This window comes from Bos mutus, chromosome 7 (assembly GCF_027580195.1).
Source record: "Bos mutus isolate GX-2022 chromosome 7, NWIPB_WYAK_1.1, whole genome shotgun sequence".
NCBI lineage: Eukaryota > Metazoa > Chordata > Mammalia > Artiodactyla > Bovidae > Bos > Bos mutus.
Genome location: NC_091623.1, coordinates 60170658 through 60187879, shown reverse-complemented (window position 1 = coordinate 60187879; position 17222 = coordinate 60170658). Strand labels below are relative to the sequence as shown.

The window sequence follows — 17222 nt, the reverse complement described above, 5'->3', positions numbered from 1 at the left end:
CACCCCCTGGGGTGTTTAGGAATGCACCCTCCTTCTGGGGGGTGAGGGTAGAGGGCAAAGATGGAGGAAACCCTCAGATGACAAGGAGCTCCCTCGGGAACGGTTATCGACTATTTTTAGGGGTTGTACTTGTTTTCTAAAGGTCTTGGTTGTTTGGTGTCTTAGTTCTGACAGATGTACTGTGGTTGCATAAGATGTTAGCCATGTGGACAGCTGGGTGTGGATATGGGCATTGAGGGCGGGAACGCGAAACGACCTCTGCAGCATTTCTGACAATCTAAAATTATTCTAAAATAAAATGTTTCTTTAAAAAACATGCACTCTCACAAGTAGACCAATTAAAGGAAAATAAACAAGATTTTTCTCCCCCCACCTAAAAAAATCTTTGTAGAGAAACAACCTGAATTGTACATATTTCCAGATGAAATAAGGTGTCTGGACCACGCTGTCTGAGTAGTGGAGGCAGCCCTTCAGGCTTCTTCTCACTTGAGGCTGGAAATGTCTCCATAAGAAATTGTTAAAAAGCAGCCTGTTTCTGGGGCGGGGCAGGGGCGGGGGCCGGCCTGGGGCCCCACTGGCGCTCTGTGACCTGGTGAGAGATCGTACCTGTCAGACTCTCCACTGTCCCCATCCAAGACTCGGGGACAAGGAGGGTGGCTCTGGGTGGCATCCTTAAGGGACAGGAGAATGCCCAGGCCAGACGGGGCCCCCGGAGCGGCAGCTATGGAAGGATATTGCTCCCAGACTTGACAGTGGGCAGTAACGGGACCTCTGTGCCCATGGGGAGGAGACTGACCCCCAGCCAGCACAGGGGGTGAGCTAGGGCACCTGAGAGCTCAGACATCCCTGGATGGCCTCTTGGGGAGCATGCACTCAAGGCCCTGGAGCCTGGGTCCCACTGGTCCCACACCCACCCGTCAGCGACCTGGGCCAGTGAGTGCCCTGCCAGCCCTGAGGCCCTGACTTGAGATGGCTGATGTGGGGCCTGTCTCACTTGGGGCTCAGCGTCAGCCCAGGGACCGAGGTCTGGCGACACCTGCCGGGTCCCCTGGGCTCTGAAAACCCCCTAGCAGCCCCTCCAGTGTGTCAGTGCCACAGGCCCACCTGTCTGTGCGTCCCCTCAGCTTTCCCAGGTAGGCTTCGCAGGGAAGTGGGACCTGTTCATGCAGGGAAGTGGGGGGCGCCCTGCGAGGACCAGGCCCCGCCAGGGGAGGCTGCCGGCTCTGCACAAGCCCTCTCTGGGTCGTGGGGCTCCAGGAGGGGTCCCGGCCATCACCGCCGGTAGCGGTAGCGTTTGAAGTGGAACCAGAGCTGGAAGATGCCGTTGGCAAACTGGCAGCGGAAGCCGTGGCGGTGCGAATACTCCCACTCGCGGTTGACGATCTTGAAGGCGATGTCCTCGTAGGGCGGCCCAGCATGGAAGCGGAGCGTGGCGAAGTCCTTGTTGTCGGCGCAGGCCTCTAGGAAGTACTCGGGCGTGGAGCGCTTGTCGATGAGATCGGGGTAGAAAATGTTGAACTTGTAGCCCTGCACGATCTTGGGTGGTGGGTTGTCGAAGTCGTAGTGCGTCTGGTTGTACTTGTTCCACTCGAAGCCGGTGTGCACGCGGTTGAAGAAGCGCGGCTTGCGCGGCCGGTACTTGTCTGCCCACAGGTAGGCCTTGCCGGTCAGTGGCATCTCCACGCTGAACTGGGCCTCGTCCTGGCCCATGCCCTCCTTGGCTCGCCGGAAGAAGATGTCCTCTGCACTCTCGCTGGCGTCGCCTGCAGGGAGTGAGGTGGGGGGCGCGTTACCTGGGACCCCGGACACCCCCTCCGGCCTCCCTGCCTGTCACACTCCCTGCTCCCGGCCTGCCTGCCCTGTGCCCCCTGTCCTCCCAGGTGGGCACCAAACACCACGTGTCCCCTTGCTGAGTTGCCCAAAGGGCCTGGTAGTTAGAGGCCCGCATGGGGACATTGGATCCGGTCTCCCCGAGGCGGTTTCTCCTCTGTGCCAGGAATGATGGCTGCCCCGGGAGGCCCAGGCCCTGGCCCACGGGCCATGTAAGGAGCTCAGAGCAGAGCCGGGCACTGGAGGTAACCACCACCATCCCTGTGTCCTTTGGACAAACAAGCAAGTGAACAAAGGGACACTCAGGAGAGCTGGAGGAGGATCCAAGCGGGTTCAAGGACAATGCCCCCTTCTCCGCTGGGAAGCCCTGCCCTTGCCCACCCCATAAACAGGGAAGCCCCACCTCTTGCTGCACCCCCACCGCGCACCTGTGACCTGAAGCTGTTGCCGCGACAGCTGCAGGCGCTGCAGGTCCTCGTCCGGCTCCAGCACGTGGGCATCCAGCGGCAGCTCATGAGCTGTGAGCAGCCGCGGGCTGTACTTGCCGGCGTCATAGTCGTCTAGGCTCTGCTGGATCAGGTCCTCCTCCATGAGCACCGCCTCCCCATCCGCCTCGCCCTCCGCTGGCGTGGCCCCTTCGGCCTCCGGCTCTGCAGGGCCGCCCTCCGAGGGCCCAGGCGGAGTAGGGGCTGGGTCCTCAGGCTCCAGGCTGCAGAAGAGGGCTGGGCTGAGCAGGGCCGGTGGCGGAAGAGGGTCCTGGGGAGCAGGGACAGACAGGCCAGGACTTACCTGTGGCCAGGAGATGGTGGCTCCTGCTTGAGGATGGGGAATAGCGGCTCGCTCTCCACGCCCTGCTCCTGCTTCAGCTTGTACAGCTTCTGCCGCAGCACATCCTGGTGCCGCTCCCGGAGCCTGGGGGGCAGGCCAGGCAGTCATCCGGAAGCCCCATGGGGAAGGCCCCTACCCAAGATTTCTCATGACTCCCAATTTGCAGCAAGGACCAGGTTGAGGGCAGCAAGGGGCTGCAGCACAGACACCAGGAGGGGTCAGGTCCCTGCCCTGGGCCGGAAAAGGACCACGGACTGGTGATGCTATGCTAAGTCACTTCAGTTGTGTCCGACTCTGTGTGATCCCACAGACGGCAGCCCAACAGGCTCCCCCGTCCCTAGGATTCTCCAGGCAAGAACACTGGAGTGGGTTGCCATTTCCTTCTCCAATGCATGAAAGTGAAAAGTGAAAGTGAAGTCACTCAGCCGTGTCAGACCCTCAGCGACCCCATTGACTGCAGTCCTCCAGGCTCCTCCATCCATGGGATTTTCCAGGCAAGGGTACTAGAGTGGGGTGCCATTGCCTTCTCCGAGGAAGAGGATAAATTTAGAAGTGACTGCATTCTGTGGCAGACAGGAACTGTGTTTACACGATGGTCCCATCACGCAGAGAATTCAAACACTGGGAGAGTGGAGCCTGTGGATGGGGCAGGCAGTGGCCTCTGGGGCTTTCCGTGATGTCTATTAACCCAGGAAAACAAAGACCAAGTGCTCAGTGGAGGCTGGAAGGAAGGTGGGAAGGCGGCTGGGAGCTGGTGGGGGTGCCCCCAGCGAGGCCCCACCTGCTTACCTGGCACGTGCCATGTGGGCTCGCAGCTGCTGGAGCAGGCTCTCCCAGTAGCCCATGTCCAGGTTGGGTCCTCCAGCCCGGATCTTGCCCTCGATGCCCTGGAAGATGACCTGCAGCTGGCTGTATGTCTTCCCCTTGAAGACTGACTGCACGTCGGAACTGACTGAGGCGTTGACCCCCTCTCGCCGCTCACCTGCAGTGGGGCAGAGGTGGCTCAGGTAAGGGCTGGGCCCAGGCCCTAACCCCTCACATTTGAGAGGCCCCAGATAGCGAGGCACAGGCTGACTGACCCCTGTCCCTCACACTGGCTGGCTTCCTTGTTTGTGGCTCATCAGACAGCAAGCTGTGTACACTCCCGCCCAGCCCCAGGGCCTCTGCACATGCCATGCAAGCTTTCCACCAGCAGTAAGTTTTCCCCATGAAGCTGGCCTCCTACATCCCAGCCATCCTCAGTCCTGAGACAATGTCCCGTCCACTGAGAGGCCATCCACAGTCACCAGCCTCCTCCCTTGGCCTAAGGGCCTAACTCTCAGTTTCCCAAGGGCGGGGACCTCCAGCTGCTGTTGGCTTAGCACTGTGCTGGGCTGGGTGAATGTAGGGCAGGCAACCAGCTCATGTTCCCTGCTCAAAAGCTGGCTTCTCCAACCCCTGCCAGTGGACAGAAGGTCAGTTAATCAGACAGGGTCAAGAAGAACCCAAGTCCCTTCAGCCAACCAACGTGGGACCCTGCAACCAGCAGTTGGGCTCCCAAGCAGCACTGGCTTCAGTGGGACCTGTAGGACCAGCAGCCTGGCTGTGGTCTCTCGCAGGTGCAAATACATCACGGGACCAAAACCGAATCTGGCAGCAGCCTTCACACCCAGCCAGGCAGGACCGTGTCCTGCACTGACTCAGATGTAAGCCAGGCCTCTGCCTGTTGACACAGTGAAAACTTAACAATCCACAGAAGCCACAGGCACTAAGCCACTGTCTAAAGGACCTAAGGGGGCTTTAACAGGGTGGGGAACTGAGGAGGCCACAGGGGTGTCTGAGGACCCACTTTCTCCTGCAACCCTACTGTATAGTGAGGATTCCCCAGCTACAAAGGTGAGAAGGGGAGGTGATGGGAGGGGAAAAGAAAAAAAAAGGAGGACTTTCCTGAAGGTCCAGTGATTAAGACTGTGCTTCCACTACAGTGGGTTCAAGTTCAATCCCCAGGTGGGGAAGTTCCACATGCAGTGCGCCTGGGGGTGGGGCAACAGGAAAGAAAAAAGAAGAGAAGGAAAAGAAGGAAGGAAAGGAAAGGGCCAGTTTAACTGGAAAGGGGGAAGGCTGCTATCCTCAGGGCTCTGGGAACAGTGGGGTCACACCTCTCAGCTCCCCTCCTCTCTCAGAAATCAGGCCCAAAGCAAACACACTTGCTCTTTGAGGACACCTGGAGCCACCTGGGGCCCCAACCACAACAACGCAGGGGGAAAGGGGACAGAGGGGTCACTGATGCAGTGGGGATGGGGAGGGGCCAGGAGGGGCCAGGAGGGGCCATGGGCCAGGCACTTGGGGAGCTCTGGAAACGGGGCGGGGGTACGGGACCAGGGATAGACACTTGGCACAATGCCCCTTCACTTTCCTGCAGCCTTGGGGTGGGGCTGTGCTTCAGAAAGAAAACAGCCAGAGCCAAGCTCCAGCCCCAGCCCTGCAAACACCAGTGAGGGGAGAGGAAATGCTTCCTGACATTTGGGACACCAACCATTTCCTGCCTCGCTCTAGAAGTTACTGGAGGGTGCAGGGCCAAGCTGCAGAAAAGAGCCGTGGGGTCCCAGAAAGCAGGGTTCCACTGCTGGTGCGAAGGCAGGAAGCCCTAGAAGGGTGGTGGCGGACAACCCCACCCTCAGGGGAACAGGGAGGAAGGGCCCAGGGAGGGGGGCAGGGGGCCGGATGGGAGCCTCCCAGGTGTCTGGCCCCCTGAGGAGTGAAGCGGAAGGTGGGGTCATTGGTGAAAAATCCCCCATGCGTTCCATAGTCCTGAGCTGAGGCGTCAACTCCATAAAGGTGGATGCTGTTTTGAATGTTTGACGACCGTGTGCTCACTTCTCTTCTGGAAACCCTCCGGGAGGTTGTCCCCTGTGCACAGGAAGAACACCCAGGCTCTGGGGAGGCTGCTGACCACCCCTGGTGGCCAAGCTACTCACTCACTGGCCTGGGTGTGCCCCTAGAGTCATGCCCCAGGCTGTCATCCAGTCCAAGGGGCTTGCGGCACCTCTCAACCAGCACCTCTGCCAACCAAGCAGCTGTTTCTGGACGTTTCTCTGTTGTTGTTTTGGGGTTTTTTTGGTCGTACTGAGAGGGTTGTGGGAGCTTAGTTTCCCGATCAGGGAGAGAACCCGGGGCCTGCAGCAGTGGGAACGCTGGGCCCTAACTGCTGTGCAGCCGTGAAAGTTCTCTGGACATGCACTGCTGATGGCAGAGCCCCTTCCTTTCTCTGGGACTCACTACAGGATGCGCCCCGAGAGGAGGGCTGACAGAAACACAACTCCACTTTTGAAGATAAAGGATGCTCCCCCTCTAAGAGGAAGGAAACAGCCCCGACCACCCCGTCTGAGCAGCATGTACACAGGCTCAGGGGACACAGGGCGCCTGTCCCTCAGCTGCCGTGGGTGGGCAGCGAGATACGGGGCTGAGAGCTTAGCGACACAGGCTCAAGGCCCCCAGGAGCTGGATGCCGTTAAAGCCAGTGGCTTCAAGGGGCAGGGGCAGTGGGGCTCCTGTGGTTGCTGGCAGGCTTTTATAACGGTGGCTCTCAACCACAGTTGAACCTGCTTCCTCTCAGGGGCCACTGGGCCATATAGGGAACATCTGTGATTGTCACGACTGGGAGCTCTTGGCACTGAGTAGGTGGGGGCAGGGAGGCTGTCCACACACCACAGGGCCCAGGACAGGCCCACAGAAAATGGTCTGGGCCCAGATGTGAGCAGTGCTATGGGGGGAGACACTGTTTTAGAGTTTATCCTCTTTGCAATTATATGCATGTAATCGTTTTGAAGAAAAGAAAAGCAATTAAAAAGGAACACAGATTTCCTTAGTGGTCCAGCGGTTAAGACTTGGAGCTTCCACTGCAGGGTGCATGAGTTTGATCCCTGGTCAGGGAACTAAGACCCCACAAAACACATGGCGTGGCCAGAAAAACCTCCCAAACAAGAAAAAAGCCCTCCATATAGCACAGGTTCCTACCAAGTGGAGTCGGGTCCTGTTCTCACTGAAACAGATTGAGCCTCCAGTAAAAACTTAACACCCAAACAGAAGAGTCCTACTGGTGCTGATACCACAGAGCCCAAGTGTAGGCGACTGTTTAAAGGAAGCCCTTGACACTGCTGGGTGAGACTCCCCCACCAGCAGAAGAGCCCCTCACTTAGCACCAGCTGCTCCTGATGGCTTGCAGAGGCCTGATGAGGCTGTGGCTACCCCAGGGGGGAGGCAGAGACTTGCAGAGAATCGGGTCTTCTGTGGAGCCACCTGACCTGCTCCTACCAGACCCAGAGGTGCGACACTGCTGGCCTGGCCCACATTACCTGGCCCCTTGCCCGAGGCCTCTAGCTTTCGGAGCTTGGAGATCTCGTCCTCTGTAATGATTGTCATGTCCCTCCAGAAGTCTGCGTTCTTGCCCTGCTCGAGTTCCATGTAGACCTGGAGGAGGGGGCACGGCTGGTGTGAGGGCATGCCTGGGGCCTGGAGGTGGTGGTGGGGGGGCACACCGCAGGGCGCACCTGGATGTCCTCTAGCAAGTCCTCCATGTCAGCCACCGTGAGGCCGTTGAGGAAGGTATAGGGCTCATGCATCTCCACGGCCAGGTCGTCATCCTCAGCACTGATGTACTTGGCCAGCAGGTCGATGGGCTTGGCCCGTCCGTCCCGGATGCGGATCTTGGACCTGCCAGGGAGCAGAGGGCAGAGTCAGAGCCAGGGCCGTGTCCTCACTCCCAGACTGGGAGCCAGGAGAGGAGCCCAGCCCGCTGTGGGCGGCGGTCAGGGAAGGCTTTGTGCAAGAGGAGGCATCAGGCCGAGAAGCAAGAAAAGTTGGAAAGCACAGGCCCTGAAAGAGGCAGAGACAGGACAAGGTGGGGTCTGAAGAACAGTGGGTGGGCCACGAGAGAGGAGCAGAGAGGACAGCCCGGGCGAAAGATCTAAAGCCTCAGTGCTGTGCATGGGGACGGGCATCAGAGGCTAACCCTGTTCCAACCCCAGAGAACCCTGTGACCAGGCGGGTCTGAGCCCCTGGGGACTGTGGGTAGCCAGGTGAGTAGGGGCCAGGCCTGAGGCTCGCACAGCCCACATGACCTCAGACAACTCTTGACACCTCAGGAGCCTCGCTTTCCTTGTTTGTAGATGAAGCTGATGAGCAAAACGCCTCAAAGGTTGCGGACAGCCAGGGCCTAGCCAGTCAGGGCTGGTTGGTACCCTCTACTCAGCCGTATGTTTGTACCACCCGCAGCACCTGGCATCACGGGGTGAGAGTGCAATGATGAGGGAAGCAGACAGAAAGTGAGTCAGGATGGGCCCTGAGGAGGTGCGAGGTGCAAGCTTGAGGGCCAAGGGGGCAGGGTGGGGAGCAAGGGTGGGTCCCACCCCCTCAGGTCCAGGAGCAGGGGGCGTCTAGGAGGAGGAGGGGCATGTCCAGGAGCAGGAGGAGGGGCGAGCCCAGGAGCAGAAGGGGGAAGAGGAAGGGCAGGTTTAGTAGGAGCAGGGGCGGGCCCAGGAGGAGGAGGGGTTGGGGAACCCAAGCACCGAAGCTTGGCCTGCTGCAGGTGAAAGTTGTCTTCCTGCTCCTCCCAGGTCTTGAAGTGCTCCGCCTCCTTCTCTCGCTGCAGCATCTCCAGCTCCTGCTCCCGCATGGCCTTCTCTCGCTCCCGCTCCAGCCGCAGCTGCTTCACCTGAGGGCACATGCAGAGAATGAGGGGGGGACAGCAGACGACGGGGTCTCGTGGGGTCTGCCCTTATCCTCTCAGCCTGTGGGGTTCCCCAAGGTTTGGGGGGCGGGGTACTGTTCCTGGCGCCTGGCCCCAGTGGGCTGGCCCTGGACACAGGAATCCATCCAGGGATGCCTGAAGCTCTGGACAGACCCTGGGGCAGAAGGGAACCCTCTTTCTACTAGAGACACAGTAGCTTTAGTGGCCAGGGCTGCTCTGGCCACCCAGCAGGGAGGGCCTTAGAATAAATCCTGGAGGCCAGCAAAGCTGAGGTACTGTCACTGCCTGAGCCTCTGGATCCAGCCATGCCTGAGGCCAATCTCCCCTGAATTTTCCACGAAAGCCAATCAGGTCCCCCTGGACTTAAGCCAGGGTGAGCCAGACTCACTTTCTGTCTGCTTCCCTCGGATCCCTCAGGAGGGAAGCAGGAAACCCCAGGGCGCCCCCACCTTTTGCAGCTCCAGACGGTTGTCTTCCTGGATCCTCTTGTTCCGCTCCTTTAGCTCCTTCTCCTCCAGGTGGCTGATCCCCTTCTTCTCCAGGGCCTGGAAGGGCCAACCACACTCCCGCTGAGACAGATGCCTCCTCCCACCACCCTCCCTGGGAACATCCAGCACAGCCTCCTACACTTCATAACTGCTCTACCAGGTGGGGACCCACCAGGCCGAAGCACCTGCTCTGCTGATGTGGGGTGTGAGGCTGAGGGATTCCGCTGCCTGAAGGAACTGCGGCCTGCAGAATTGGCTCAGTCCACTCCAGCATCATGGAGCTCTGTCTGCCCTGACCATGGAATCCCACCCTGCATGTGATGCTGAGACCCTGTTCTCCCATTCTGCCTGAGGTTAGGCTGGTTCTGTGGGTGGAGGGCCTGAAATTTTACACCATAGGAGAGTGTCATCAGAGGAGAAGCGGCGGAAGCTGGTGTGTGTGCTCGTGCAGGCACACAATGTCAGTGGCAGGTACAACCTGGGCACATGCACTGGGAATGCTAAACAATGTCTTTGGAAATAAGCTGTAACCAGTGTATGAAGCAAAAAGACAGAAAGGACTGGCAAGCAACATGAGCAGGACTAAGGGCCCAGCCTGGCTGCCCGAGGCTCACCTTGTTCCAGATGAAGGTGCCCAGCAGGTTGTTGTCACCAAAGGGGTTGTCGGTGTTGGTATAACCCATGTACTCCTCGCCCCAGCCCATCTTCTCCCGTTTCTTCCGCTCCTTGGCCTCCTTCTTGGCCAGCCGGCGTGCCCGCTTCTCCTCGGGAGTCTCGAAGGCCTTCATCAGCTCCTCCTGCTGCTTCCGTTCTTCTCGCAGCCGCAGGCGTTCCTGCAGGCTCTGTTGCTGGCTCAGGGCTGCTGCCGCTGCCTCCCGGGGGCTCTGTGAGTGGTCCCTGGATGCGGAGCTGGACGCTGAGGAGCCTGGGGACCAGGAACATGTCCGTTGCTGCCGCTGCCGGCGAGCCCATTGGCCCCGCTGCTGATGCTGCTGCTCATCGCTTGAGTCAGACTGAGAGGAGTGGTCCTGGGCATGCCGGTGGGCAGGAAAGGGGCTCCGGGTCTGCCTGCCTTGCCGTGGTCGCTCCTCTTCTGAATCTGACCTGTGGAGGGAACCCGTGAAGCTCTGCTTGCCGCCAGCTGGCCAGTCACCTGTCCCACTGCCACTGACTGGGCAGGCACCTGCTGGGGGCCAGGAGCTGGTTTAGGTTCTGGGAACATAGCAGTAACCCAAACACTGATGGTCCCTGCTTCTGTGGGGCTCACATCAACAAATGTGACACTAGATGGGACCATGAGCCACTAGGATAGTGACAGTGCATTAGGGCGTGCAGAGGCCAGAGAGGAGCTCGCTAAGAAGGTGACATTGGAGGAGTGTCAGGGAGCTACGGGGAGATCTGGAGAGAGTGATGGGGCAAAGGCCCTTGGGCAGGAATTCATTTGGCACATTTAAACAGCAGCAGGCAGGCCTGTGTAACTGGAGCAGAGTGAGTGAGGGGGAGAATGGGAGGGAGGGCAGGAGGGCAGGTGGCCTGGGCCAGATGGTGAGAGAACTATAAGCTCTGTCCAAGGTGTCCAGGGGGCTTCCCTGGTAGCTCAGTCGTAAAGAATTTGCCTGCAATGCAGGAGACATGGGTTTGATCCCTGGGTTGGGAAGATCCCCTAGAGAAGGAAATGACAACCTACTCCAGTATTCTTGCCTAGAGAATTCAATGGACAGAGGAGCCTGGTGGGCTACAGTCCATGGGGTTGCAAAAAGAGTCAGATGCAAATTAGCAACTAAACAACAATAACAAGGTGTCCAGGGAGGGTTTACAGAAAGAAGGTGGTGTTTGCCGGCTCTATAGGACAGGCAGGAGCAAGACTGGCGGGAATACAGAGCCTTGACAGGGCAGGTGAGGCGGGCAGGCAAAGTAACGAACCCTGGGGATAGATTCTTTAATGTTGGGGGCCTTTGAGCAACTAAATCTGTCTTTATTTTGTCCAATGCTCCACCCATTAAGCTCACGAGAAAAAACTTACACCTTGAAAACCAATTATTTGGCATTACTTAAACAAAAACTACAAACTTGGTCAAATCTTCATAAATGACATTGATTTTCATGACCTATCTAGAGTGGCTGATTCTTGTGAGTAACTAAAATCTTAGAAACCAATAGGTGACAATAACAATTTATTGCTACCCACAAACCACTGCTAAAACATCAACATTAAATATTAAACCAGAGTCAGCAAACTTTTTCTGTGAAGAGCCAGATGGTGGATGGCAAAGTAAGTCAACTTGGCTATCACAGGGCAAAAGTGGCCCATGAACAGCACATGAACTAACTGGCATAAGTTTATTCAATAAAATTTTATTTCTAGACACCAAAACTTGAATATCATGTACTTTTAATGTGTCATGAAGTACTACTCTATTGTCTTTCCCATCCCACCCCCTCCCCTCGACATTTAAACATGTAAAAGCTATTCTTGGTCCTAGGCTGTAGTTTACCAAATACTGGTTTAAACCATCTCTTTACTATTTTCACTCCGTTTGTCTTCCTGGAATTCCTGGGTGACAGTGATCTTATGAGACTCAAAAGGAAAAGCCACCTTCTCAAACCTAGAGGGTGATCAGTGGATGACAGCCACCCTGGCTATGGTGTGGAGAACAGGCTGGAGGGATGGGGAGACAGTGCATGCTTCCAGAGCCCCTGTGGAGATCCTTAGGGCACAGATGACAGAACTTGGATGAAAGTGGGGCAGGGACTGCCATTTACAGGCTGAGCCAGCAGTAGAACCCAGCTCTGAGAGTCAGTCCCTATCTCCATGCTGATTCCCTTGTGTAGGAACAGATTCAAGCAGACTCAAGCCAAGTCTGGTCAGGTGCCCCATCTCCAGAAGAAAAGGGCTGTGGGCAGATGGGAAGCTGAGCAACAAGTCCGAGGACTCAACGGAGTCCTGCCACCTGTCATCAACGGTTCTTCTCTCTTACACCCCAGGAACATGTGTTGTCACTTTTACTTCGGAAATCCCTCTCAAATCTACCCACTTTCTCACTGTACCTTCCCACAGCCTCCCCTCGAGAAAGCCATCCTCATCTGTTGCCTGGACAACTGTTACTACGTTCCTGCTCCTTGGTGTCACTCCTGCAGTCCCGCTGAGTCCCTTCTCCAGGCGAAAACCAGTGGGAATTGTGCAAGGTAATCCAGACATCACTTCTTGGTTCGAAATACTCCACAGCTCCCTGCTGCCCTCTTAAATAACCCTCAAATGCTTCAACGGTACACAAGCCTGCACGATCTGGTCTCCCGCTTCCTCTCCGACCTCATCGATTCCCCAACTCCTCGCTCCTGGAGCCTCTCGCTTTCCTATCGCTGCCTGGTCAATTCCGACGTCCTCAGACGTCCCCCTTTTCAGGAAGCCCTCCCTGACTAGCTCGAAGGGCTTTCAGCTCCCCTAAGGCTGGAGCTGGACCTCCAGCGCGGCTTACACAACTACCCTACCTACGATCCCGACTCCTCCGCCTCCGTCTGCGTCGTCCCTCGTCGTCTCGGCTACGCCGGTTTCGCCGCCCATGGCTTCCGCTCCGACTTCGGCTCCGATTCCCGCTCCAGCTCCGTTGCCTTCGACCCCTGCGACCAGCCGACCGCGAGCGCGAGCGTGTATCCCGACCCATCGGCTGGGACGGTGGCGACGGCGCTGACACAAATACCCGGGGCCTGTGCCGGGGGCCTTCCTCGCTTGTGGCGCGTGCCTGGTTGCCCCGCCCACGCCTGAGCAGGGAGATTGGAACCCATCCTGTCGCCCCATGCCGCGGGGACTTCGACCCTCCTTAACCTCTCCACTGTCCTCAGTGTGGCCTAAGTGATGGACTCCGGCCGGACTGTCGCCGCCAGAATTTGGGATTCGCTCTTCAGGCAATACTAGGGGCAGGCCCAGGTGGGTCCTAGCGCCTTAGCGAATCAGAGGGGCAGTGGGCGGAGCAAATGCGAAAGGCTGATCCTCTGTGAGAGTCCTCATCATGCTACACCACTGCCAATACCTGTGTTTCTTGGATTAAGCTTTGAAAAAACACTTCCATAACGTCTTAAGTTCCTCATTAACTCATTTTATAGATTGGGAAATTGAGGCTAAGAGAGAGAAAGTCACGCCAAAATCCCGCCCCCAATGAGCCGGTGTGGAGCTCATTGGTGGCCCATCCGGCTTTGTCCTGTGGGTGCTGGCAAACCGTGGGAGGGCTTTGAGCGGGCAGGGATATCAGGGGTCTTTAGGTGGAGTCCCTGCAGGGCCGTTAGGCAGGGGCAAGACCACAAAGGGGTGAGAGTGGAAGCCCGAAATCTGGAGGAGCCCAAAGTCCTGCTCTGAGTTCCCCAAACCCCACCCCCAGGGGATGGTGCTTAATTCTTTAAGCCAACTCTTTAAATGTGTAGAACACAACTTCCAGACACCATCCTAGATGCTAGCTTTGCATATTCTGCTTAGTGCTGCAGCGCGGGTTGGAGGGTGGCGGCATGGAGGCAACCCTTGATAACTGCCTGTCTTGGGATGTGGGTTGTCCTGGTGACAGGCTGGCCCAAAACGTTATTTTCCCCACCCGGAGGCATCCTTGAGTATATCTCCTCTCTGACCATAAGGGGAACATAGTCGTGATCGCCTAGTCTCGTGTACCAACGAGCTGTGCCATCTGTGTCTGGGATCAAAACTGGGTTGTCAAGGGCTTGCTTAGAGACAGAATCTTGTCTTCAATGCAGTGTTTCTCAAATTGGGAGTCAGGGAGAAATATTTTCCCCTTAAAAGGGGTCCATGCATTACTCAGTTAGACGGACTGGCAGAACAATCTCTGGGGAGTGTTTGTTCCTGAGGTCAGCTTTTATTTATTTAAAAAAATCTTTTTGGCCAGGCGGCATGTGGGAGTCGCTTCAGTCGTGTCCGACCTGCGCGACCCCATAGAGGGCAGCCTACCAGGCTCCCCCGTCCCTGGGATTCTCCAGGCAAGAACACTGGAGTGGGTTGCCATTTCCTTCTCCAATAGATGAAAGTGAAGTCGCTCAGTCGTGTCCGACCCTCAGCCACCCCATGGACTGCAGCCCAACAAGCTCCTCCGTCCATGGGATTTTCCAGGCAAGAGTACTGGAGTGGGGTGCCATTGCCTTCTCCCTTAGTTTTCGACTAGTAATCAAATCTGCGTCCCCTGTGGTGGAGCCTTAACCACTGGCTTGTCAGGGGAGTCCCCTGTGGTCAGCTTTAAAAAAATTTTTTTGAGCAGAAGTGGAAGCCAATGCTACTAAAGCATTTGGGTCCGTTGTTGATTTTATTTATTGTGATTCTTACTAAGGTTTCTTTGTGTTCTCCTTCAAAGTCAGTCTTTAAACTCGCACCCAGACCACCAGAGAGACAGAGAGAGGCGGCTGATGCTTATTACCCAATTTATTAGAGAACTCTTCAACGTAAAAAGGGGGGGTGGGGTGGCGGGGCTGGGGTGGGGAGGATCTGGGGCTGCATACGAGTGTTATGGGGCCAGCAGTGGCTGCGGTCACAGAGGCGCCCACGGCTCTGGGTTTGAGCGGGCTGGCGTCCTGCACCCCAGGAGGCTGAGCCCCGGATTGTCACACACCAGACCACGGGGGCTGAGCACACGGAACCCCCAGTGAGATTAAGACACACAAGGTTTGCAGTTCTGTTGTGTTTGGAAATCAGATGGGCCATAAAAATGGGGTTGGGGTGGGGACAGGCGATGCAACTGAATTACCAGAGGTGACCGAGGGTGCTTGTTCTGGGGTGGGGACGGAGGGGCTGCGGCGACAGTACCATGGCAGGGGACCCCATGGGGATGGGAGTATTGCACTGAGCCAGGTGGTGGGAGGAAGGGGGCGAGAGGAGGCAGAGGATGGAGGCTGGGAGGGGACACGTGGGAGATCCCACCTTGTCAGTCTCAGGACACACCTTTCCCGTGTACAGTATGGCACGGCAGACAGTGCCCATGTTCTCAGTGACAGCAGCTGTCAAGGACAAGCTGGGACGGAACTGGGGCATCACCACCAAGGAGTTGGCAGATTGCTATCCTGGGGGTGGGATGACAGCTGGGTGGGTCCAGGGCCCTTCCTGTTGGGGGTCTGGGGAAGGCCATGAGTTCACTGCATGTTACAAATAAGGTCTTGCCTTCCCACCCTCTCACCCTGACCATAAGCACACGCTTCCCGGCAGCCTAATCCGAGGACCACCTTGCATCCATGTGACAGTTCTCTGAAAAAGGGACAAAAAAATGCAACCAACACAAAGGGGACTCTGAAGGGGTATTCATGACTTAGCACGGGAATGAAAACATCATGATGTCCAGGAGGTTTGCAAACTTCTCCAAGTAAGCATCTGTCTGTGATTCACTCAGGAAAGCCCCAGGGCCCCACTCCCCAGCTCCAGGTGGCCGAGGGCGCCCTGGACGTGGGGCCTGCTGCTCTGGTCGTCCCCACGGGATGCACCGCATCTCTGCAGCTGGCCTTAGGGCAGGGGCTCTGATGTCGGCACTGGGGCAACATAACAGTGGCTGTTAAGTCATCTTCAGACCTCTGCCCATTCAGCCCACCTCCTCCAGGCGGGACAGGGCAGGCACCAACTGGGGACTTGTGCGCATGGGGCACTGTGGACGGTGCCTTGGTGGAAGTCCCGGTGAGGATGCTCCAGGGTCTGGACACCCCCTCGCAGGTAGGAAGGGAGCAGAACGCCTGTAGGATTTTTCTGATGGATCCTCTTCCCCAAGCCTCGTGCTGCTGCATCCTTGGTGGCCCTGTGAGTGGAGAGCCCCTGGGGCACAGCCCGAGGAGGGGTACAGCCAGCCAAGAGGCTCTGTCCAGGTACACAAAGCAGGCTGTGCCAGGGGAGGTGACGAGGGGCCCTTGTAGGAAAAGACAGCAGTGTACACAGCTTGCAACGAACTTGAAAATCAGGTCCTGGCTTGGCAGGTTCTCCAGCCATCTCAGGCTCCACCAGGGAGGCAAAGGTGGGAGTTCTTCCACAAAGTGCAACTTCCACTCCACACTGGCTCCCAGCTCCTCCCACGCAGGGCCGGGTGGGCCAGGTGAACAATCCCTGATGCGTCCCTCTCCGGAGGCAGGCAGGAGAGACCCTGCAAAGCTGTCAGCTCCAGCAGCCGCCTATGGACGCAGCAGGGCCCCTGGCAGTTGCCCTGTGGGGCTCTGGACCCAGAAGTGGGACCATCCAAAAAAATTGTTTTTTTCACCAATAATTTCTTTTCCTATCCTTCAATCGGCACAGGTGTCTCCATCATTTAAGAGAGAGAGGATGCCTACCTCCGTCTTTTTACAGGAGGGGGTCTGGTCTTCTAGCCCTGGCGGCCTGCCCCTGGGGGCTCCCCTTCAGGACACAGACCTTGGGAAGTCCCAGGGCCTCAGTGCCTGGCTGCCTCCTCCTGCCTCGGCCCGTCTTCCAGAGAAGAGAGAAGCCCACAGCCCTGAGCTCCACTGAGTCAGGGCAGCTATGTGTCCACATGGAGGTTCTCATTACGCCTGGGGATTCCTGCTCGCGGTCACATGGGAGGCAGGTGGTGGGAGACAGATGCTGAGAGATGGCAGGGCCACTGGTGAAAAGCCATCCCCAGCCACCACTGTGCTGCCCTCAAGCATGATGTCCAGCTCTCTTGGCCCAAAAACCTGAGCCAACAGTGCTTGGCAGGTGCAGTGTGCAGCCTCCAGAGGCACCCTGGGGAACGCAGTGGCCCTTCTGTCCTAGGGGCCTGTCCACCCCGGCCCAGACCTAGAGTGGATTCCGCTGGGGCGCAGGTTCCCTCAGCAAAACATGCAAGCACAGCAATGAACCAAAAGTGCAGTAAAATAGAGTTTCTTCTTTTCCATTGTGGGTTTTTTTTTTTGCCTTTTCCTTTTTCTAAAAAAACACACCCATGTGTGCTACCATGTCTGTGCAAAGAATAAGGACCCAAAATAAATACATGATCGGAAATGCAGGAGGGTTCACAGTATCAGGCGTAGGTAGTTGTCGGGGAGCCAGAGCGGGGCAGGCCGTCCGGATGGGGGTCGCTCAGCAGCCAGGAGTGTCGGTGTCGTCAGGGGAGGACGAGGGCGAGGGCTGGCTGCCAGGCGGGCATCTCCCAAGCTCTGGGCTGAGCGAGGTGGGCAGTGCCTCCAGGAAGCGGCCGGGGCAGCAGCGGGCACTCGGCTCCGGGTCAGTGTCTGCATAGGAATTACTGCAGAGGCAAGGGGGCGGGTGAACTCATGGTGGGCTAGGGCCAATCCCCACCCACCCGGCCTCCCATGGCTAACGACACAAGCCAGGGACCCCGGGAGCCTTGAGGGCTGGACACAGGCCATGGCACGGCAGAGCCTGGCTGCCC

At 57.5% G+C, this 17222-nt stretch overlaps 2 protein-coding genes across 5 annotated transcripts in view; both read right to left on the bottom strand.

Moving 5' to 3' along the window:
* Positions 1-338: 338 nt before the first annotated feature.
* On the bottom strand, positions 339-13982 carry CACTIN (cactin, spliceosome C complex subunit). 2 transcript variants are annotated; one of them, XR_011464791.1, is made up of 11 exons: positions 12364-13982; positions 9489-9978; positions 8836-8931; positions 8205-8350; positions 7188-7350; positions 6993-7107; positions 3448-3640; positions 2620-2742; positions 2259-2539; positions 1105-1763; positions 339-589 (listed from the first exon to the last, which is right to left on the bottom strand). XR_011464791.1 is itself a non-coding variant. In XM_005895946.3 (10 exons), exons 1-10 carry the CDS (start codon positions 12534-12536, stop codon positions 1273-1275), a joined length of 2271 nt encoding a protein of 756 aa, XP_005896008.1. In that variant the 5' UTR covers positions 12537-13982; the 3' UTR covers positions 339-1272. The 2 variants fall into 2 exon arrangements, 1 of the variants encoding a protein (XP_005896008.1); XM_005895946.3 differs by having other exon boundaries at positions 339-1763.
* A 287-nt stretch (positions 13983-14269) lies between these two features.
* The window catches only part of PIP5K1C (phosphatidylinositol-4-phosphate 5-kinase type 1 gamma), a 50175-nt gene continuing 47222 nt past the window's right edge, over positions 14270-17222 (bottom strand). For all 3 annotated transcript variants that reach the window (XM_070373925.1, XM_005895947.3, XM_070373927.1), the window contains one exon: positions 14270-17075. In XM_070373925.1, coding sequence (XP_070230026.1) covers positions 17073-17075 — 3 coding nt within the window. In that variant the 3' untranslated portion in view covers positions 14270-17072. The remainder of the gene's footprint in view (positions 17076-17222) is intronic.